At 47.4% G+C, this 23,257-nt stretch overlaps 1 protein-coding gene across 1 annotated transcript in view; it reads left to right on the top strand.

Annotated features, from left to right (window-relative positions):
• Positions 1–1,831: 1,831 nt before the first annotated feature.
• The window catches only part of LOC138487311 (high affinity cGMP-specific 3',5'-cyclic phosphodiesterase 9A-like), a 163,210-nt gene continuing 141,784 nt past the window's right edge, over positions 1,832–23,257 (top strand). Inside the window, exons 1-3 of the mRNA XM_069613918.1 lie at positions 1,832–2,062; positions 4,807–4,931; positions 15,598–15,668. Coding sequence (XP_069470019.1) covers positions 1,832–2,062; positions 4,807–4,931; positions 15,598–15,668 — 427 coding nt within the window. The remainder of the gene's footprint in view (positions 2,063–4,806; positions 4,932–15,597; positions 15,669–23,257) is intronic.

Raw genomic sequence — 23,257 nt, 5'->3', positions numbered from 1 at the left:
TGTAGTTATTGACTGCATCGAATCGCTTTGGTCACTAGCACATTGTGCTTTTGTTTACTGTGTTAGAAATACTTGCTTTTCACGATTAGAGGTTGATTCTAGTTGTCATTGGCTGCTAGAATCTTAATCCCAGGGACTTCAACGCCCAGGATACCCGGCTCGGCATAAATTGAAATGTCAGGCGCTTCAGCGCCGGCACTTAAAAGCCACTTCAGCGCCGGCCATGACTTAAACCGTGACATTCACCATGCCCAAAGGAGGGTTGTTGGATCATCACCAAGGCAACACGTTACTTGTGCTAGGTAGATTTCATTATTGCTTATCGTAACTTGTGAGCATAGCAGTATCAGTGGTTTGTTGAAACGTACATTCCATCTGCACTATTATCCCACGCATACACACTCTGTGAACTTTTAAAGCAGCGTGTTATATATTGGTGCGTGTCAGTAACTAAGATTGTGTCAGCTTGTTATATTTCCTGCAGCCTCAGAATCGCTTTGGTCACTAGAACCTTGTGCTTTTGTTTACTGTGTTAGAAATACTTGCCTTCCACGAGCAGAGGTTGATTCTAGTTGTCACTGGCTGCTAGAATCTTAATCCCAGGGACTTCAACTCCCAGGATACCCGGCTTGGCATAAATTGAAACATCAGGCGCTTCAGCGCCAGCACTTCAAAGCCAAGCCGGTCTTCGCTGGTCCTCGCCGTCCACGGCATCTGAAGCCCACAGTCTCTTGCCCACATTATTTTGGCTATATCAGCGCTGTACACCCTCTAATGAGGTAAGAATGGGCATTAGACATGAGGGGAGGCTATGGAATGACCTGCATTGCCAACTTCGCATGGAAACTGTGCAACAAATGGCACAGCAGGCCATGGAAGAAAAAAGACATCGGACACAGGAACTCTCATATAGTCAAGCACACATGGAACATCACTCTCTTGTGCACTCTATCAAAATACAGGGTAGATCCCAGAAGAGAACTCATAAAAAGACGGTGTCCTCACACATGGAAAACCTATCACCTAAAGGGAATACATCTAAAGTACTGTGGGTATGTCTACTAAATACCAGATCTATGAATAAACACGCCCAAAGCATTCACGACCTCATTTTTGAGGATGACCTAGACATTACATGTCTCACAGAAACCTGGCTGCAGGACCCCATTGGACCAACATGTGCCATCGCTGTCCCTGAGGGATATTCCATCTACCAAAACAACAGAGAGACTGGGCCTGGGGGGGTTGCTGTCATAGCTAGGGACTCCATTCATATGTTCCCATCCACAACCTCATGCACAGGCTGTGAGGTATTGCACTTAAAGCATACCCCCACTAATAACAGCAGCATCAAGATAATTGTGGTCTATAGACCTCCATCACTAACATCAGATTTCAACGAAGAAATCACATAACAACTTAACATCCTCAAGGGTGGGAACACAGCTACCTTAAACGCTAATAAGAAAAGTGGAGCAAAATCGAGAAGACCTACAAAAAGGGCATTTACAAAGCAAAAAAAAACAATTTTAACGAACAGATCAGGTTAGCCGCCAATTCCATCAGTAAGTTATTTGAAATTCACAAATCTATCCAAAAACCAAGAGCCTTGTCTCCTATGTTCATTCCATCCCAGGCAGATTGAGATAAAGTACAGGCAGCCTTCTCAAACAAAATCAAAATCAAGAATGAAGGGGAATTGATAATAGCTGCACAACCAGCGACTGAGGCCCAAATCAATCCACCTACCTTGATTAAACCACTGAATCACCAGGAAAGTTTTACATTTCAGAATATCACAATTAAGGAGATGGTTAAAATGCTGTCCGCAATGAAACCAACATCATGTGCTGAGAATATCCTCCCCCTGAAAATGATTCTGGAGAACACAGACATCTTTGCCCTCTTGCTCACTAAGATCATCAGTGCCTCCTTCCGTGACAGTGTAGTATCCACAAGTATCAAAAGAATTGCCATCAAACCTCTTGTGAAAAAAACAGACCTGGATCAAAAGGAGCCAGGGAACCTGATACCAATAAGAAACTGTAATTTGTTACTCAAGGTAATGGATAAGGTTGGCACAGCTCAATTGAAATCCTGCGTTGAGGCAAATGATATCTTGCATAATCGACAGTCAGCTTCCGGGCAGCTCATAGCATGGAGACGGCAATGTTGGAATTGCAAACGCATATGCTGAGCATCATAGATAGAGGCAATGCCGGTTTACTTATACTCCTTGACCTAAGTGCAGCATTTGATCTACTGGACCACCAACAGCTCCATTTGGCACTGGAGTAGGTGGCCAATTGCTTCAAAGAAGCCACCAGCTGGTTGGCATCTTTCTCAGCAGACAGGAAATCGAAAGTCCACTGGGGTGACAAATTCTCACAGGAGACTTCCATCTTTTGTGGCATCCCACGGGGTGCCAGCCTATCACCACTCCTGTTCAACCTTTACCTCAGGTTCCTCTGCGTACTACTCGATAATATCGGAACGCATTTTACAAGCTATGCAGATGACACTCGGTGGTAGAATTGAGCGTCAACTCCGCCATGAAGTACGAAAAGGGAATGCATTATATAACACAATTGAACCTTGGATGGATAAGAACTGGATGTGCCTCAATGGCAGTAAAACAGAGCTGATGGGCTTCGGCTTCCACCAAGCCCGGGCCAATCTTGGTCCACAATATGAGTCGTTTAATATCAATGACTCCCCTATACAGGTGGTAGGGAAAGTGAAAACACTGGGGCTTTTTCTGGAAGCCTCCATGAGTGCCGAAGCAGGGGTAATGTACCTGAACAAGAATTGTTCATACTATCTTCGACTCCTCAGAGCTATCCAACCTTACCTGAGTGAGGAAAACTGTGCGATCATCACCAGAGCCACCATACTGTCCTGACTCGACTATGGCAATGCACTACTATTAGGCACTAATAAGTGGTGCATAGCAAAATGCCAAGTGATTCAGAATAGCGTAGTTAGAATTGTGAAAAGAAAAACAAGGAAAGAACATATCAGCAATGACAGAGTAGCTCTGCACTGTCTGTCAGTGGAAGACAGGATCCTGTTTAAAACTATGACCCTAGTCCACAGATGTCTGTACGGGAAAACCCCAGCATTCCTCAAGGAAAAGATCACCCATTCGTACCCGGGCGAGGCTTGAGGTCTGAAGCTTCGGGCCAGATCACAGTTATGACCCATAAGCAATCCAATGGCATGGGCAAAGCCTTCCCAGTAATGGCAGCAACCAAATGGAATAACTTACCCATACAACTAAGACTTGAGTCTAAATACGTAGGGCCTCATTACAACCCTGCCGGTCTAGTAAAAATGGTGCCGGTAGGCTTACCGGCACAGTTGTTACCGGACCGGCAGAGTACATTTGCTGGTCGGGTGTCTTTCTGCCCGCCAGGTCTGACCTGGTGGGCGGAAAGTCACCCGCTCGCACACTTTGACAACTATGGGACTCAAATGGGAATGGGGATTAATTTGTTCTGACGCTTCAGGGAACCCTGGGGCTGTAATGCTCTAGTGATTCCCCATTGCCAGGTGCTGGAAAAAATACACAACTCCGCTGGAGTTGTAATGAGGCCCATAGTCTTTAGAAAAAAAACTGAAAACATACCTCTTCAAGTGAAAAACCGGTCATGACAGCATAGGATTCATTAGGCAGCGGTCCTTGCATGTTTTTTGTTATGTGTCCCGTCTCACAGCAAGTTTATTGTCCGTGTCTCAGTGTTTGCACCCAGATGCCTTTAGGCTATCGGCGCGGTACAAGTAGATAAAATAAAATAAATAAATAAAAATGAATGCGAACAGTCTAATTGGTTGAGAAGAGGTCAATAACGGCTTAGACGTGCTAATATAAAATGGTTCCATGTCTGAAAATCGTGGCAAAAATGGCTGTGGACACAAAATATTGCGGCAAAAAGGCTGTGGTTTTGCCGCCGCAATCCATGTAAAGGATGCGGGGGACACACCCGCAACCCCTGGACCCATTATACCATTTAAGGGGAGCAGAGGACACCCCCGCAACCCACAGACACATTATACCATTTAAGGGGAGCGGGGGACACCCCCGCAGCCTCCAGACCCTTAAATGGTGTAATGGGGTACACCTTAAACTGGTCAAACCACAATGCCGCGTTTATTTGTCCAGGCGACATTTTTGCCGCAATTTTATCACTGCATACCTATAAAATGACAAATGGACACATGAAGACATGATATTTGATGTTGAAAAGACCCAGAGAGCATCCAGTGCACTGAAAAAGAGACAATGATAGGGAAATGCGAAAAAGAGCCGTGATGCAAAGATGTGCCACAGCCCACAGGTTTTATGAGGCTCCAGCACAATGACTTACTATGACGACTTGTTTAATATAAACTCAGTTTATCTCCAAAGAAACACCTCCAGGGCATAAACACGGGGGCACTTTCAATGCTAATCTACACTACAGCGGGGGGAAAATAATGTATTCCTGGCACATCAGACATAACATTTCAAGTTCATTGTCACCAGAACAAAAAACATGCAAATATATACGTCATGTTCAGGATTTATTCGCATATTTCACTTGCTAATGAGACTAGAATTGCCCCAAAGTCTGTTTTGGTAGTAGTTATCAGTTTGAAATAGCGAGCTATTATCTAGGACATTTAAGGGCATAGGATAATGCATAACAACTAGATAATAATCTTGCCTCGGAGTATAGAAATGTGTATTATTTTTATGAACATTTTGAGATGTGCTGAAAGTTTGTAATAATGCAAGATAATGTGTTCTTTCACCTGCTCTTGAAGGGGCTGATGATGCAATCCGAAAAAATGGCAAGAGCCACGCAAATAACAACACTTCATCTTTTCATATTCAAGGCTATTGGGTTTTCTGAGAAAGCACTTCCAGCATCTGCCATGGGCACTGAAAGGTTTGTGTAATTCTTCGCTGATAGAGCACAAAAAACGCAATCGCTCCCCAAAGAACCCATGCAAGTCAGATAAAGAAGTGTGGTTCATTTGAAAAAGCTAATAAAAATCAAAAGAAAAGAAAACAAAAAAATATATTGACGAAGCTGAACATATAACATCCACAGCAAAGATATTTACGCAAACCCTGTTTAGCGCAGTACCATGCGCGGTACAAATATCCTTTAACATTAACATTAACATCTACATGTTGTGGCCACTGCCACTTTGTCCGTTCGAACATTAACTCGGCAGTTTCGAAACAGACTGCGGTGAAAACTGCACGTTTAAAATGCAAATGTGTAAAATTGCCGTGGCGAAAACACAGCATAGATTAATGACATAATCTAGCGCAGGCACTCCTGCACTTCACTCCTGCACTCCAGGCACTCCTGCACCCCAGGCACACCTGCAGGGTCCAGGCACTCCTGCACTCCATGCTCTCCTTCACTCCAGGCACTCCTGCAGTGTCCAGGCACTCCTGCACTCCAGGCACGTCTGGACTCCAGGCACTCCTGCAATCCAGGCACTCCTGCACTGCAGGCACTCATGCACTCCAGGCACTCCTACACCCCAGGCACACCTACAGGGTCCAGGCACTCCTGCAGGGTCTAGGCACTCCTGCACTCCAGGCTCTCCTGCACTCCAGGCACTCCTGCAGTGTCCAGGCACTCCTGCACTCCAGGCACTTCTGCACTTTGGGCACTCCTGCACTCCAGGCACTCCTGCAGTCCAGGCACTCCAGGCACTCCTGCACTCCAGGCACTCCACTCCTGCACTCCAGGCACTCCTGCATTCCAGGCACACCTGCAGGGTCCAGGCACTCCTCCACTCCAAGCACTCCTGCAGGGTCTAGGCACTCCTGCACTCCAGGCACTCCTGCACTCCAGGCATTCCTGCAGTCCAGGCACTCCAGGCACTCCTGCACTCCAGGCACTCCACCACTCCAGGCACTCCTGCAGTCCAGGCACTCCAGGCACTCCTGCACTCCAGGCACTCCACCACTCCAGGCACTCCTGCACTCCAAGTACACCTGCAGGGTCCAGGCACTCCTCCACTCTGGGCACTCCCGCGGGGTCCAGGCACTCCTGCACCCCAAGCACACCTGCACTACAGACACTCCTGCACTCCAGGCACTCCACTCCTGCACTCCAGGCACACCTGCAGGTTCCAGGCACTCCTGCACTCCAGGCACTCCTGCACTCTGGGCACTCCTGCACTCCAGACACACCTGCACTACAGGCACTCCTGCACTCCAGGTACTCCACTCCTGCACTCCAGGTACTCCACTCCTGCACTCCAGGCACTCTTGCACTCCAGGCACTCCTGCACTCTAGGCACACCTGCAGGGTCCAGACACTCCTGCACTACATGCACTCCTGGTACTCCACTCCTGCACTCCAGGTACTCCACTCTTGCACTCCAGGCACTCCTGCACTCCAGGCACTCCACCCCTGCAGGGTCCAGGTATCTGGTAAACCAGGAAACTCCGAAAAGCAGATCAAGAAGCAACACCTGCTCCACAGGCACTCCTGCACTCCAGGCACTCCTGCACTCCAGGCACACCTGCACTCCAGGCACTCCTGCACTCCAGGCACTCCACTCCTGCAGGGTCTAGGCACTCCTGCACTCCAGGCTCTCCTGCACTCCAGGCACTCCTGCAGTGTCCAGGCACTCCTGCACTCCAGGCACTTCTGCACTCTGGGCACTCCTGCACTCCAGACACTCCTGCAGTCCAGGCACTCCTGCACTCCAGGCACTCCACTCCTGCAGGGTCCAGGTATCTGGTAAACCAGGAAACTCCGAAAAGAAGATCAAGAAGCAACACAGCACTCCAGGTGTTGTACAAATAAAATAAAGTGAACACCTTGGAGTGCCAACATACCATAGGTCCAAGCACAATACACCTCAAATTATCTTGGAGTCTCACTTTTGTATCAGATCCCTTTTTGAGCACATCTAGGGCTGGATGAAGGAATGGAGGAGGACTTCCAAAGAAAGCTAAGCCTTATTGACAGAGTCTTAAGGATTGAAAGACTTCCCACGCTCCCTCCAGTTCCTGGAGCGAGTGAGCATGAGAATAGAGGAAGACATCTTTAAATGCTAACACTGAACCTTTCTGGAGAAAACTGCGCTTTCCATGCACAGCAAATCCCCCGTGTTGAGGACAACGTCTAAATCCGTTTCTTTCTGTTAGAGACTGTGGCAGGAGGCCGACATATCTGGTACCTTGGTGCCTATGGGCCTTCTACGTGTGTCAGGGGATGCGGGGGGGGGGAAGCAGCCCAAATGTACCATTTTTGGTCCATCCCTGGCCTAGTGCCTCTGGCGCGCACCACTCTCAGAGAAGAGGGCCGGTGGTTTCAATCTGTGTGCATGATGGAGCCATGCAACCTTGGTCCAGGCCTTTTCCAGTAACGGGGAGAATGCGCAGAGAAAGGAGGTGGGCGCTTGGATCAAGAGACAGCCATATCAGCATAACCTGGTGTCAAGGTTTCCATGGGTGGAGCCTTTTCCAAAGGAGGGTCTTGTCCCTGCATCTTGATCTCCCTGGTTCCCTCATCCATTTAGCTCATGAGGTGGCCACGGCCCCTATGTCCTTGCTAGAGAAAGCTAGAGGTGCTTTAAGCAGCTACAAGAAGATGAATGTGATCCGGGAGGTTCATGCGGTCTTTGACTGTCTGCATTAGCCTCCAATTGCATGCGACCGACTCAATAGGTTTGTCCGTTGACGTAGCACTTCCACTCATGGATAGGTGATAAAGTCCCGAAATGTTCCCCCTGTGATAGCAAAGACATCGATTTCAGTTTCCCCCTGTGAAGGGCAAACATCATCTTTGAGTCGGGACTCATCCTAGTCCCAGAGCAAAGGCTCCACAGGTGCCATCCCAACGCTAAATCCTGGACTGCAACATCCAGAATGCGGCTGAAGGACGAAGATCTCATTGCTTTTCGCTGGTCTGTCTTTCATAGATGAAATTCGAATTAATTTCACTTTTATAACTTTACATTTTCAGAACACATCAATCAGTACTTGTCAAAACAATGCCTTGAGCGCGATCACCGGTTGATTTAGGTTTGGTATTACATTTGTGCACGCAGTGAGATATGAGCGTAGTCTCCTAGGGGAGCGAGTGCAGGAAGTAGGATGCATGGTTAAGCTATGTCCAACTGCTGGAGTTCCTCAGGGTGTTCTTTCCACCGGCCTCCTGATATTAGATTCCTGAATGTCCAACAACAGGGTTCAAAACTGAAATTAGGGTTGTGCCTGCCGCAGCATCCACTTAGCCATACCTGATCCGGCCTGAAGATCGGGCTAGTGTCCCACCCCAGACAAAGAAAAGAAGACCCTGCACGTCTATATTGATTCTCACCTTACTCTGGCACCTGAGAATGCCCAGGTAAACAAAGCAGGTTCCTTTCTGCATATAGACACAAAAGGACATTTGCTCTAGGCTGACGTTTACATAAAAGGTCCGGGCAAGCCTAGCCGAGTTGTTTCACGCCTGGGCTTTGGGAACAGTTATTGCATTGGGTGCAGAGAATACTTGTTGTGCCACCTGCTGTGCCTTCAAAATGCTGCTGCTCACCTGCTGCTTAGTGCAGCCAGAAGGGAACCTGCGCTGGTGCTGCTATTAGGCAATTCTAGGCAGCTGCCTTGTGCACTGCCAGCAGACTGCCATCAGGGGGGTGCTATTTTACCTGTACCTGCACTGCCTCCTGGTGACCCTTGCACTTGGGTATGTATTTACAAACTACAGTCCTCTTCCTGCACCTTATTCTTGCATTTGCCACAAGCTGGCCGCACTACCTGTTGTTGCTTTGATAATGTGTTCAGCACTTTCGACTCCTCCCCTGCCCCTTGCACTTTCCCCCTTCCCTCTCCCCTGCACTTGTGCGTTCTCAATGTCACTGGGCCTAGTAACATCATTGTGCAAGGGAGAGAGTGCCACTATGCAAGGGAGAGTGTGCGCCACAAAGGGACATGGTGTGGGGTGTTATAAAGCCTTGCACTGGTCCCGACTGGAACATATCTTCTCACATGAGAATTAAATCACTAATTTAACATGAAAAACTGCTGACAAACTTCAAATGCTATGTCATTAAGTATTTATACTGCGCCTCTCTTCGCCATAGTGGTCTTATTGCAGCAAAACCTTTGGTCGGAGGGACGGTATATTGTGGCTCTGCCGGGGAGTTACCAGACAGTAGTCTGTGCGTAGGAAAGTCAGAAGGTTTCAAGGTGGAAGGATAGCAAAGAGGGATTAGACAATTAAATATACAAATCGATGGGAGGAAATCCAGAGGAGTGATCGTTCTGCAAATGATTTTTGCAGAATGGAAATTTCACCAAATGGTTTTGCCCGATTTTATTGCTTTTTTTACCAGCAAAAAGGGGCAGGGGCAGGGACAAGAACTCCTAGCAACCTCCTTTCCACCCTCCCACCCTCCTACTATATACCTTACCCAAACTTACTATGTATGATTTTGTAGTAAAAAAACCGACAAGAAATGTATCAAAATAAATTCGGCAAAATTGCCATTTGGCAAAAATGGGTAATGCCTTTTAACTGGCATATTTTCTCGACCGGCAACCTTGATTCTTTAAGAGTGCCAGATATCAAAGCCTTTCCTGTATATCAATACTTCAAAACTGAAACGGTTACCGTTCAGTACAGAACACAGCACTTAGGCAAAAGTCATATTGATATAATCAAAAAGCAAAAACTCTGCCGACAAAAAATGTTTGCAATATCATTCGTAAAGCAGAGCTATCCCAACAATGCAATGTTAGTAGTCGAGTAGAATTGTGGCACTACCACATTGTTCCTACAGCAGCAATTATACAGTGGTGTTGCATGACCAACAAAGAAGGATCCAAAACATGCACCCGAGGCAATAGCACATCAGTCCAACTGATAACCGCTTCAGGCAGGCACTTATGAGATTAGCAGTTCCACCCCACCCAATTTCTTAAGTGGCTCCTCCCATCACCAGTTAGCCCTTCCTCACCCCAACACGCAGGTTTCCTTGTGTCCTTCTGCAGAGGCATCAAGTTCTAGCATTACAGTTCCTGTGCAGCATGAAAATAACATTCCTTACTCCTCGCCATCTAAAAAAGAGATCCTTAATGAGTCTGCACCTTACTGAGTGATGAGCCATCACTCAATGGAGACTGAGTGCTCTAATAACTGGACTTTGATGTCCTCAGGGTACCAAATGGCTGTGGGCTGGCTGCCCGAATTGCCCTATTGGATGTTCTCCACTTGTCAAATGTTCTAGCCAGTATCCAGTGATACATGTGGGGGGAGGGGGTCTGGGAATCTCTCTACCAGCACGAACACAGCCCAATGACCTGTTCTTGGGTGAATAACCCCTGGGAGAGACTCTACCAAGTCGTTAGCTCACTGTCCCTTTCACAGAGAAGAAATGTCCCTGCATATCAGTCTTTGTCCTGCCCAGAGGCAGTCCAGCACCGAAATACTAGGAAATTCTCCTCTGAATAAGAGTACCACAGCAACCCCATACACGTGTTTCAGCCTTGTTGGGCATCATCAGTGAGGTGAAGCTGTGGCTCTCTAAGAACAGTGAGCAAGAGGTCCACGTCTGGATCGCCCTGTTAATTTAGGGTAAGACCCAAAGTTAATTTATGCAAAACAAGGGGGGGTCTGGGAATCTCTCTACCAGCACGAACACAGCCCAATTACCTGTTCTTGGGTGAGTAACCCCTGGGAGAGACTCTTCCAAGTCTTTAGCTTACTGTCCCTTTCACAGAAAAGAAATTTCCCTGCATATTAGTCTTTGTCCTGCCCAGGGGCAGTCCAGCACCGAAATACTAGGCAATTCTCCTCTGAACAAGAGTACCAACAGCAACGCCATACACGTGTTTCAGCCCTGTTGGGCATCATCAGTGAGGTGAAGCTGTGTCTCTCTAAGAACAGTGAGCAAAAAGAAGATGCTTGCGAACTCTCAATCTGGTTAACAACCACTGAACAGGTTATCATGCCTTGTTCTTCCGAGAGAGGGGCGCCTGCTACCTTTGTTGAATTCAGTGTCCAGTGATGTTAGCGAATTTCAAACAACGAATCACTTTTTTAACGAACCTAAAATACGGAAAACACAGATGTTTTAACTAAAAATATATATGGGGGTGTAGGGTAAGGGATTCAAATGGGTGGGAGGGGTTTGGGATGGGGTTATAAACATTCAGGAAAACAGGGGGTTTGAGAGGAACTCTCCATCAATAAAAAAAAATAAAAACATTCAGTATTTTTTCGGTATTTCAGGTTTGTTAAAAATGTTTTTGTTATTTCATTTTTTGTTAAGATCACATAGAACCGTTCTATCCCTCCCTCTTCTGGTCTTGGTCAGCTCTGTCACCATCATCATTGTGTTTATTTCGGAGATGCAATTTGCATTCTATAAAAACAGTACAAATACAAAACACCTAATGCCCCGAGGATGATCTCACACTTCATAGTCTGGCAGTGAAACACGATGATTTCAACCACCTCATCCTGCCAGATCAAGTAAACAGAACAGATATTTTGCAGTGTCTTTTTCCTGTGGATTAGCATCTTTCCGGATCACATAGGGATCTTATTCTGGTATGTCTGCAGTTTGCACATGCTGACACACTGCTTGCACTTGCACAATCACATCAATGCCATTGCAAATGCACTTGCACTAGATGTGTGTTGAAGCAAACTTGATTGCGCACATGCTACCAGAATTTGTGCATGGGGTAATATTTTGATATGATTTGATAGATTATTTATATAGCGCCTATACACAATGTTTTTAAAAGCGCTTCAAGGCAAGGGAGGGAACAAGGGAAAATACAACAACATTCTTACAGGCCATGAACAGTAAGGATGTGAAATTAACTATCCTACTCGGCCAGACGTCATTTCAGATAGTGCAAGAGCTAAGACATAGATAACAGAGGGGGAGAGTGGGAAGGAAATGGAAACAGACAGGCGACTGCCGTACTAGGCCTGACAACATTTCTGGTAGAGCTGGAGAAAAACAAAAGGTGAGGGAGAGGGGTGCAGAAAAGGAGCAGAGGAACAAAGCAAGCGACTATCGTACTAGGCCTGACAACATTTCAGGTAGTGCTGGAGGGAGGGGGGACAGTAAGGGGATGGGGGAGCGACAGATGAGGTTGCTATCATACTAGGCCCAGGGCCAATTCTGATAGAGTAAGTGCATAGAAGAAAGTAAGGGGAGGAGATAGGAGAAGGGAGAAAGGGAGAGGAGGAGAGAACCGAGAGTAAGCAGTCAAAAAGAGTGGAGAAGCAAGAGGGGAGAGCGAACACAATTGCATAAGTCAGTAGTAACACATAATGTTGCAAGTCAGGATACAAGATGAAGATGGGAACAGCATGATTCCGGGCCACCATGAGTACAAGATGGAAAGGAAGTCCAGCATGAGTTGAAGTCCATAAAAGTAAAATACAGCATTGGCCACAAGACTGTGATGGTGAAACCAGAATGTATCCGGACAGACTCCTGTGTGTGGGAAGGGGGTGCACAAGGGAACAATGGAAAACACGAGGGGACCAGAGAGGGTGGGGATGGCCTGTGGGGACAGATGGTGTAAGCCCATGTTGGTGCATGCTTACCTGCTGTTTTAGCAGGGGGTCGGACCCTGGATCCTCCTGGTCTGAATAGGAATTGCTGTTTTCTTTGACTGCCCTTCACTTTTGACGCCTGGGCGAGAGATGCCCTTGATCTAAGAGTTAAGAGCAGGAAGGAAGAGGCAGGTCTAAGGAGGTGGGTGGTGCTTAGGCCAGGTGACCTAGATCCACTTACACCTGCTCCCCAGCTGAAAAGGAAAATAGGCTGGAGGGCTCCTTAAGTAGGGAAAAGAGCGGCAAGCAGGAAGGCACCAGGTGGGCGAGGCTTGCTAAGTGGTGAAAAAGAGCGGCAACCAGGAAGGCACCAGGTAGGCGGGGCTTAAGCCAGGTGACCTAAATCCACTTACTCCTGCTCCCCAGCCGTAAAGGAAAAGAGGCTGGAGGACTCCTTAAGTAGGGAAAAGAGCGGAAAGCAGGAGTGCACCAGGTGGGTGGGGCTTGCTAAGTGGTGAAAAAGAGCGGCAACCAGGAAGGCATCAGGTGTGCGGGGCTTAGGCCAGGTGACCTAGCTCCACTTACACCTGCTCCCCAGCTGCAAAGGAAAAGAGGCTGGAGGGCTCCTTAAGTAGGGAAAAGAACGGCAAGCAGGAAGGCACCATGTGCGCGGGGCTTGCTAAGTGGCAAAAAAGAGCGGCAATCAGCAAGCCACCAGGTGGGCGGGGCTTAGGCCAGGTGACCTAGATCCACTTACACCTGCTCCCCAGCTGCAAAGGAAAAGAGGCTGGAGGGCTCCTTAAGTAGGGAAAAGAGCAGCAAGCAGGAAGGCACCAGGTGGGCGGGGCTTGCTAAGTGGTGAAAAAGAGCGGCAACCAGGAAGTTACCAGGTAGGCGGGGCTGAGGCCAGGTGACCTAGATCCACTTACACTTGCTACCCAGCTGCAAAGGAAAAGATGCTGGATGGCATCTTAAGTAGGGAAAAAGAGCGGCAAGCAGGAAGGCACCAGGTGGGCGGGGCTTGCTAAGTGGTGAAAAAGAGCTGCAACCAGGAAGGCACCAGGTGGGCGGGGCTTAGGCCAGGTGACCTAGATCCACTTATGCCGCCTCCCCAGCTGCAAAGGAAAAGAGGCTGGAGGACTCCTTATGTAGGGAAAAGAGCGGCAAGCAGGAAGGTACCATGTGGGCGGGGCTTACTAAGTGGCAAAAAAGAACGGCAACCAGGAAGGCACCAGGTGTGTGGGGCTTAGGCCAGGTGACCTAAATCCAGTTACACCTGCTCTCCAGCTGCAAAGGAAAAGAGGCTGCAGGGCTCCTTAAGTAGGGAAAAGAGCAGCAAGCAGGAATGCACCAGGTGGGCGGGGCTTGCTAAGTGGTGAAAAAGAGCGGCAACCAGGAAGGCACCAGGCGTGCGGGGCTTAGGCCAGGTGACCTAAATCCACTTACTCCTGCTCCCCAGCCGTAAAGGAAAAGAGGCAGTAGGACTCCTTAAGTAGGGAAAAGAACGGCAAGCAGGAAGGCACCATGTGCGCGGGGCTTGCTAAGTGGCAAAAAAGAGCGGCAATCAGGAAGCCACCAGGTGGGCGGGGCTTAGGCCAGGTGACCTAGATCCACTTACACCTGCTCCCCAGCTGCAAAGGAAAAGAGGCTGGAGGGCTCCTTAAGTAGGGAAAAGAGCAGCAAGCAGGAAGGCACCAGGTGGGCGGGGCTTGCTAAGTGGTGAAAAAGAGCGGCAACCAGGAAGTTACCAGGTAGGCGGGGCTGAGGCCAGGTGACCTAGATCCACTTACACCTGCTACCCAGCTGCAAAGGAAAAGAGGCTGGATGGCATCTTAAGTAGGGAAAAAGAGCGGCAAGCAGGAAGGCACCAGGTGGGCGGGGCTTGCTAAGTGGTGAAAAAGAGCTGCAACCAGGAAGGCACCAGGTGGGCGGGGCTTAGGCCAGGTGACCTAGATCCACTTACGCCGCCTCCCCAGCTGCAAAGGAAAAGAGGCTGGAGGACTCCTTATGTAGGGAAAAGAGCGGCAAGCAGGAAGGTACCATGTGGGCGGGGCTTACTAAGTGGCAAAAAAGAACGGCAACCAGGAAGGCACCAGGTGTGTGGGGCTTAGGCCAGGCGACCTAAATCCAGTTACACCTGCTCTCCAGCTGCAAAGGAAAAGAGGCTGCAGGGCTCCTTAAGTAGGGAAAAGAGCAGCAAGCAGGAATGCACCAGGTGGGCGGGGCTTGCTAAGTGGTGAAAAAGAGCGGCAACCAGGAAGGCACCAGGCGTGCGGGGCTTAGGCCAGGTGACCTAGATCCACTTACAATTGTTCCCCAGCCGCCAGTGCATGCACAAACAGTGTTTGTGCATGCACATGTGGGCCCTAATGGCATACCTCTGCCCATGCAGCATTTAATGCAGTGCTAATCTTACATTTCAAGAGCTCCTAGTTAGAGTGTGTTTGCAGCAATGTTGCCGTAACAGTGAAAAGTGCTTATAATTGTCCAAACAGAATAATTTCTAATCTCCACCAGGGACATCCTCCAGGGCTCTGAGTCAGTGTTGGTATTTCTTTTCCTTCTAGCTTCAGTTCTATTCACTTATTTACATGGTTAATACTTTTTCTCCCGTTGTCTATAACTCCTTTCTCCCTCTTGTGTTGGTTTGTTTCTTCTATTTCTCTACTGTGGCTGGCACAGCATGTTCTCTGCAGCACCTCTGACCCAATGTTGGTTTGATTGGAACTTGTGTGTGTGGAGCTTGTGTGTGTCCTCTGTGAACTGACCTCTGCAAAGGAACATCTTTGCAACAAAAAAAGAGCCATGAAACATAAATGTTATGATAATGGCATTAAACGTGTCCACCTCCTTCCAAATTACCTGCAGCCTAAAATGAAGAGCATTGTGGTTTATGCGATCAGACACTGTTCACATAGAGCCCTGGCAATGTACATCTGCAATGTGTGGTTACAGGCAGAGAGCAATGGACATCTATGACGAATGTATTATTCATGACAGATCTAATAATATTAGCCCATGAATCACCAAATTAACTTTCTGTTTTCCTACACAGAGCATTTCGGGTCAGTGAAATGAAGAGAGACATTACAGAAAGACTTGCTCTCTTGGAGAGGAAGGTGGAAAGTAAGAACTACATCTACTTACACTATGCCATGTATGCCATCTGTGCCATCTATGTAGAAATATTGTGGTTTACGTAACTGGAGGAGGCCAATCCAGCAACAGTTGTGGATGCCATACCTGGAGATAGACTCATGATGGTGCAGGGTGGACGCGGGAGAGCAAGGTCCTTGAGTTTGGCAGATTCACTGGCAGTTGCGTCTTGGCACGGGGTGTCAACTTATGCAACGACAAACCCGTAGGCCTCAGGAGCAGAAAAGGATATAGCATTCTAGCTTCTCTACAGGCTTGCATGCTGAAAAGCAAGACCTTCCTCCGAGTTCTTTTAAGACGACCCGTAACAGGTGCAGGGGTCAGAATATTATTAGTATAGGTAGATATGGAGTCCATTTAGGGGATATGTGTCCAGAGTAGTTGCGTCACCCATGATGTACAGGTGCCTCCTTTCTATGGTATCCAGTGACTTAGTTTTCCTGAGCCCTACAGTCCTTTCCCCAAACATTCTAGAAGGTGTACAATGACAAATTATTACCTCCAATCCTAGAATATTTGGGGACAGTGTTTGATTGTCTGGAGGGTGCCTTTTTGGGGAAATGTCACCACCTGGCGGCCATTTTCACAGCAACATTATCACTGGATAGCCTTTCTTTTATGTTTCTATTTTAGGCACATGCGCGTTATTAACAGGGAGCATCAGGGGTGTATAATACTTATATTGACTTGCAGAGAAATGGGCTATAAAATACATGTTTCAGGGCTGACCAATGGATGGCAATGTGCAGATCAAGTATGTTCAAATAGGTATAAACAGTCCCTATAATAACATCCTACTCTACTGACAGGGATATCAATATGTATAATACAATAAAGAGTAAGATAACACGTCTTGTTTTACTTACATCCAACCCCCTTTACACAGGAACTCTATAAGGTTTTCCGGCATCACTAGTCCTGACAAAATGGACCGTCTGCTATGATTGATTAAAAAATGTGTATAACAAATTTTTATTCAAATAATTCGAACTGAATTTAAACATAAAACACTACCCTCACCTAACACAGTGTACTAAACACTAAAAAACAGTTACTAAAACATGAAATACAAACTTCACTTATTTGCATGACACAAAAGATATCACATAACATAACACAAAAAAATCTCAATGTGTCTCTAAAACAACAACCATCCCAACATGTTTCTGTTCTTCACTGCCCAGTTCGGGCGAACATTCTTCAGGGGAAATTTTTTTAAAAAAAGCATCCACTAATCTCTTCAACACCGTGCTGAAAGGGTAGATTCAAACTTCTATACAGGCAAAGGAAGGAAAGAACCTCCGAGCCTTTAAATGGTGAAACTTCAAAGCGCGTCACAGGATGACAAATTCGCTGGTTTCTCGCCAAATGAGAGACCACTACTTCACAAAAGCGTCATAGTCCGCTAAAGTATCGCCACACCTTCACAGATGTAGGGATCAAGACTGTAACAAGTAAAGCAGCAATCAACGTGTTTGCAAAGGAGAAATCCACACAGTCAAGCCGTAAAGTATCAATCTGTACACTCAGAGGGATTAAATCACTCTAATGGCAGCTTCGGTGTGCGTTTGGAAGCTGCCATTAGAGTGATTTAATCCCTTCAAATCATTTGGCGAGAAACCAGCGAATTTGTCATCCTGTGACGCGCTTTGAAGTTTCACCATTTAAAGGCTCGGAGGTTCTTTCCTTCCTTTGCCTGTATAGAAGTTTGAATCTACCCTTTCAGCACGGTGTTGAAGAGATTAGTGGATGCTTTTTTAAAAAAAATTTCCCCTGAAGAATGTTCGCCCGAACTGGGCAGTGAAGAACAGAAACATGTTGGGATGGTTGTTGTTTTAGAGACACATTGAGATTTTTTTGTGTTATGTTATGTGATATCTTTTGTGTCATGCAAATAAGTGAATTTTGTATTTCATGTTTTAGTAACTGTTTTTTAGTGTTTAGTACACTGTGTTAGGTGAGGGTAGTGTTTTATGTTTAAATTCAGTTCGAATTATTTGAATAAAAATTTGTTATACACATTTTTTAATCAATCATAGCAGACGGTCCATTTTGTCAGGACTAGTGATGCCGGAAAACCTTATAGAGTTCCTGTGTAAAGGGGGTTGGATGTAAGTAAAACGAAATGTGCAGATCAAATCAGTCCTTGATTCAAACCAAGTTATTTCCAGAGAGTGACAAAACCAGTGATGGAGGAACTGCGCAACCACTCAACTCCATTGTGGTGACAACTCCAAATCTGATGATATTTTCATTGTAATTGTGACATTAATTGCTAAACAGATACAAATCATTTTAAGATTACACAAGTAAAGATCTTTTTGTCACATTCTAAATTAGAGATGCCAGTGCATGTAGGCTTCCGGAACAGGGGAAAACGAGAGGTTGGACAATTAGATTGCCATGAAACTTCAGTATAATCTCTTCTGCAATAGCTACTCTTTGCTGAGTGTTTTCTAGCAAATGTTATAGTTCTTTCTTGCTGCTGGCACCTGGGGTAGATTGTTGGCTGGGTCTCACCCACTCAGAGTGCTGGCACTGACTTCTCCAGATGTGTATCCGATCCTGTGCTGCGGCCGCTCTTATCTCTTTGTCTTCATGGCTACCTTTAGAATGGTGGCTCCTGCCTCCCTCCTTCGTCTGTTGTACTGGCCAACCCTCAGTCTTCTATGGCTCTGTTGTTTGGCTGCATCTGATCCACCCTCCCTTCTCCATCAGTGCTCTTGAAAATAAAACATCTCCACAGTTTGCGTCGAGCAACTCCTCTCCCTTCTTCCCTTTGGCCATGCTTGAATGCTTGTTTCTTCATTGTTGACCCTCATTTTCTCTTGTGCACACAAACATTCAGGGGATCACTGCATGTTAATTAAAATAGTGGGCCAAATTTACCACCTAGCCCACTGCTCTTGGGACAGTTAATTTGGGTGGCAGGCAATTAAATTCCAATAGTGCCCACACTTGCAGGATCTAACAGTAAACTTTGACCCTCTGTGCTAGAGATGCCATCAGCTTTAGCTCGTTACCATCCTATATAGACTGTCTGCAGATGGCATTGAGTTTTGTCTAGATTTGGTTGGGTATCTTCTAACCCTTGATTGACTTCCAATGGTCATGTGTGCTAGGTGATATCTTCACTCGAGTGGTCGACCTCTAGCGTGTATTGGCTGCGTGCACATTGACATCATGGGGTCCATTGTTTCTACCAACGGACCTATGACCAAAAGCCGAAAGGGCCTGATTTAGATTGTGGCATATGGCAAAATCAGCGATTTTCTGCCAGCGGAAATTACTCAATTTTGAGTTTGTATTGCACAGGCCTTAAACCAGGAGTACTGTGTCAGCAACCTGGTTTAACATCTGTCAGCACAACGGGAGCACCACAGGCCCAAGGGGGGAAGTTCACAAAACCTGAGCCTGTACAATGCTAGGCACAAAGCACGCCTCATATACTGTGCGCACATTTCCCTGCCAGCAAATCCCTTAATCACTAAGAATTCTCTATCAAGGGATAGGACTAGCTGTAGTTGCAAAGGACCTGCTGGCAGACCCTATATACATATCTATCAGTTAGGAGCGTTCTCGGTGCTGGACTGCCCATGTGGGCGGGACAAAGACTGATATGCAAATCGATATTTCCCATCTGTGAAAGGTACAGTGACCAAAAAGCGTGTGCTGCAAACTCTCATCTTTGAACAAGTTATCATGCCATGTTCTTTCTGGAGAGGAGTGCCTGCTACCTTTTTTGAAATATTTGCAAGGAACTTGGGGTTGGTCACCCTGAGTTACCTGTGGGCAACCAGACGTGGACTCCCTGCTCACTGTGCTCAGAGAGGCACAGCTCCACCTCACTGATGAGGCCCAACAAGGCTGGAACACGGGTATGGGGTTGCTGTTTGTACTCTTGTTCAGAAGGGAATTGCCATAGCATTTCGGTGCTGGACTGCCCATGTGGGCGGGACAAAGACTGATATGCAAATGGATATTTCCCATCTGTGAAAGGTACACTGAGCAAAAAGCGTGTGCTGCAAACTCTCATCTCAGAACAGGTTATGCCATGTTCTTTCTGGAGAGGAGCGCTTGCTACCTTTTTTGAAATACTCCACACCTCGATAGGCCCACTCAAACTAACCCCTATATTGGTGGGTGGTTGGGCTCAACCCCCAACCCAGGTGGGGCCTATGAGCCCCATTCTAGTGACAGACCTTAAAGGACCTATTACTGCAAATTATATCTTTTTATTTCCATTTGTTTGGGAGGTGTAAATGTAAAAAAAAAATAATAGAAACACACAAATCAAGCATTAGCATTCAAATTTGCAGTACACCCCCTTTTGGCGCCGCCGATTCGGCATGGGCTGGTTTGGCGCGACCACTTCTACGCGGCGGCCAGTTCGGCGCACCCATTTCAGCGCAGAAGCCATCTGGTGCCGCCGATTTGGCGCGAGGGGCGTTTGGACGTGGCTGACATTGCAGCCTCGTCTGAACTCCCTCACGCCAAATTTAAAAGCATGATTCCATAAAACCTATCGTCCTGCACACACTGACCCCCGCCTCCCTCACATAGACCTGCGGGTGGATGTGGGCATGTTTTGATCACAGATGACAGAATCCGGGGTGGGGGGCCTTTAGCAATTAGGATTGTGCCTAGCTCAATCTGTCGGTCACGACCACATCTTCAGAGTGGCGCGGCAATCTGAAATGAATGAGACTGTCGTGTTCCTCTAATCATTCTCAGGACATCTGTCTCAGTCTTTTCACCAGAAGAAACCCCTCTGCCAGGATGCGAAGGAGGAGAGTGTAGACAGACCTGCCCACCAAGGTCTCCTATTATTCCCCATGCAAACACGCCCGAGTATACACTCATTTATAGGGAGTACACAGACCCATCAGAACCAACGGCGATGCTCTTGGCAGCCTTCAACGGCATTGCATGCAGAACAGGCTGGCTCTTGCTACCAGCCAGCTGCTAGAACAGGATGCCCAAACATGGCTGGGATTGCTGATGGGCACGACTCATCAGTTTGGACTGGATTGACCCTACTGGTGGCAGGACCAAGACAGACGGAAAAGCTGGCAAAAAATGATCGTACTGACAGCGGTTATCATTAATTCCAAGCCTTTCACCCATTGCTTCTTATCTCTGCTTTCCTTTCCAGAATTACATTTCTCATGAGCAACCCTTACTTGTGTCAACCAAAAACCCCAGACAATAGGGCATTTTAATGGTCTTTGTGACGTACTCTATTTGGTTGGTGCACCTGTTGCAGCGATCTGAGTGTAAGCTGCCACCAGGGCACAAGTTCTATCCTAGAGGGGCAAGCAACACGTGGTTTTCCTTCTGAGGGAGATGCAAGGAGTTGGCTCATGCCCTCCTGTCTGAGGAGGAGGTGGATGGGAGGGTGGGGCGTCAGGTTGCAGTCTTGACCCCCCAGGGAAGCAACAGGCAGACCCCTTACAGGCCCTGGATGGTGGAAGGGTGGCAAGCATACCACATGGACCGAGATGAACATGCCCCCCAGCGTCCTACTAACAAACAGGGCAATATGGCCAGAGGGAAATGGTCAGTGTCATCATTACTGTATTGGGACCTCACGTTTATTAATCCAGGTGCGGGGGGAGAGGGGTGTAGAGAACACTGTGTTGGTAATTAAAAGCTGCCTGCACGTAGAATGATTAATCAAGGTAGATGCAGACTGTAAAGGAAGTGTGAAAGCCAGGACCCAGCGCCTCCCTCTAAACAGGGCTCATTTGAGATGTCCTTAATCCCTTCCTGGTTTATGCACGTGTGAGAACATCACATCCTCTTATTCGTTGTTTTTATGCACGATGTGAACATACGTTGCAGTCCCCCAAAACACAATTTAAATCCATGCAATTGGTGGTTTTCAGTTTAAGACTAAACACTTTGCTAGTCATGCTGATTGGAATGCGAAGTTAGCAGGAGGGACACATGATCTGGCAGCGACTATACCTTTTATAAGGCTCACGTTAAACAAGCGTTTGCCCGGCTGGTTGGCATTTCACTGTGAGGGGCACATGGCTTCCCATGGCATTCATTGCTTTCTCGGCATCTAGACGAAATACATCACTGGGCAAAGCAAAGAGCCAAAGAAAAAAATACATTGGCTGACACAGCGCAGGACCCGACATGCCTGTCAAGCTGGCATTGTGGGGGGAGGGGGGTGGCTGAAAACCCTCAGCCCCTACATAGTACAAGCCACTGCACACCATACACAAACCAGGCTTCTGAGCCTGCTCCTACCCATGCCCCCCTTCTTGGCACCCTCTTCCCTCACACATAGCCTCCGATCACCCTCATCTCCACACACAGCTGCTGAGCCCCACTCCTCTACACAGCCCGCCTCTTAGCACCCTATTCCCCAGTCTCCGAGCCCCCCACATTGCCACAAGTCTCTGAGCCCCCCTTGCCACACCCACCTCCTCAGCACCCTATTCCCCCCACACCTAGCTTCCGATCACCCTCATCTCCACACACAGCACTACGAAGTGGAGGGGGGGTCTGTGTGAGGGGGGGGTCAGTGTGCGCAGGACGATAGGTGAACTATCCCTCTATAAAAAATAAATAATCACACTATCCTTCCCTGGGAAAAAAAAGTAATGACACTATCCTTCGCTCGCGTATCCTCTCCCTCGCGCCAAAATAACCCTGCATCTAAACGTCCCAGCGCCGAACTGGGCGTGCCAAAATGGCCGTGCCCAATTGTCCCCTGCGCCGAAGTGGGCGCGGCGAATCGGCCCGCGCCGAACTGGCCGCGCCTAACCGTCCTGCTCCGCAAATTTGGGGCATTTAAATGCTGGCAGCAGTCTTTGAACACAATTGTTATCTTAGCGAAGGGGTCTGCAATCTTTGGCTTTCATTGTGTTTTGGACTACAACTCTCATCAGCCCTAGCCAACATATCAATGGTGAGGATCATAGGAGTCGTAGTCCAAAACGTCTGGAGAGCCAAAGGTTGCAGACCTCTGGCATGGAGAATTCCCATGCACCAGGAGTCTGGCAGGGGATCCCAGATAAATTATAAACAGGACCTGTGAATGCTGAAGTGAAAAAGTTATCTTTGCGTCAATCGGGATTTGCTTGGAAGTCTGGAAGTCACTGACACAGCTGGCTGCATCCTATCCTGGAATTGCTAGATGCAAAGAATGTTTGGATTACAAGAATAATGCCTATTTTAAACACATTTTTATATATTTGTACTTGTTGAAAAGGACTTTGAGCCTCATTATGAGTTCGATGGTGTGGCCCAAAACGGTGTTAATGTAGTTTTAACAGTTACCACTGCATTTCCGCTGCATTACTGTACTGCGGAACTATGGGGTTGGAGGTAAGGTGGAGGAAAAACCTCCAGCAAAATGCTGGAGATAATTCTGCCACTTTACTGCCAAAAAACATCAATTTCGATGGAATTACCACCAGCGGAATTCCACCGAAATCCCCATGGAGTCTTATGAACTCCATAAATGGGGACCAACACCGCCATATCGCTAGTTCTAATCTGGCAGTAATTTCACTGGACCAAGTGGACCAAATGGTAAATCC

The sequence above is a fragment of the Ambystoma mexicanum genome, chromosome 9 (assembly GCF_040938575.1).
Source record: "Ambystoma mexicanum isolate Mex_15411 chromosome 9, UKY_AmexF1_1, whole genome shotgun sequence".
NCBI lineage: Eukaryota > Metazoa > Chordata > Amphibia > Caudata > Ambystomatidae > Ambystoma > Ambystoma mexicanum.
Note: the sequence above shows the minus strand (reverse complement) of the source record. Positions and strands in the feature narration are given on the sequence as shown.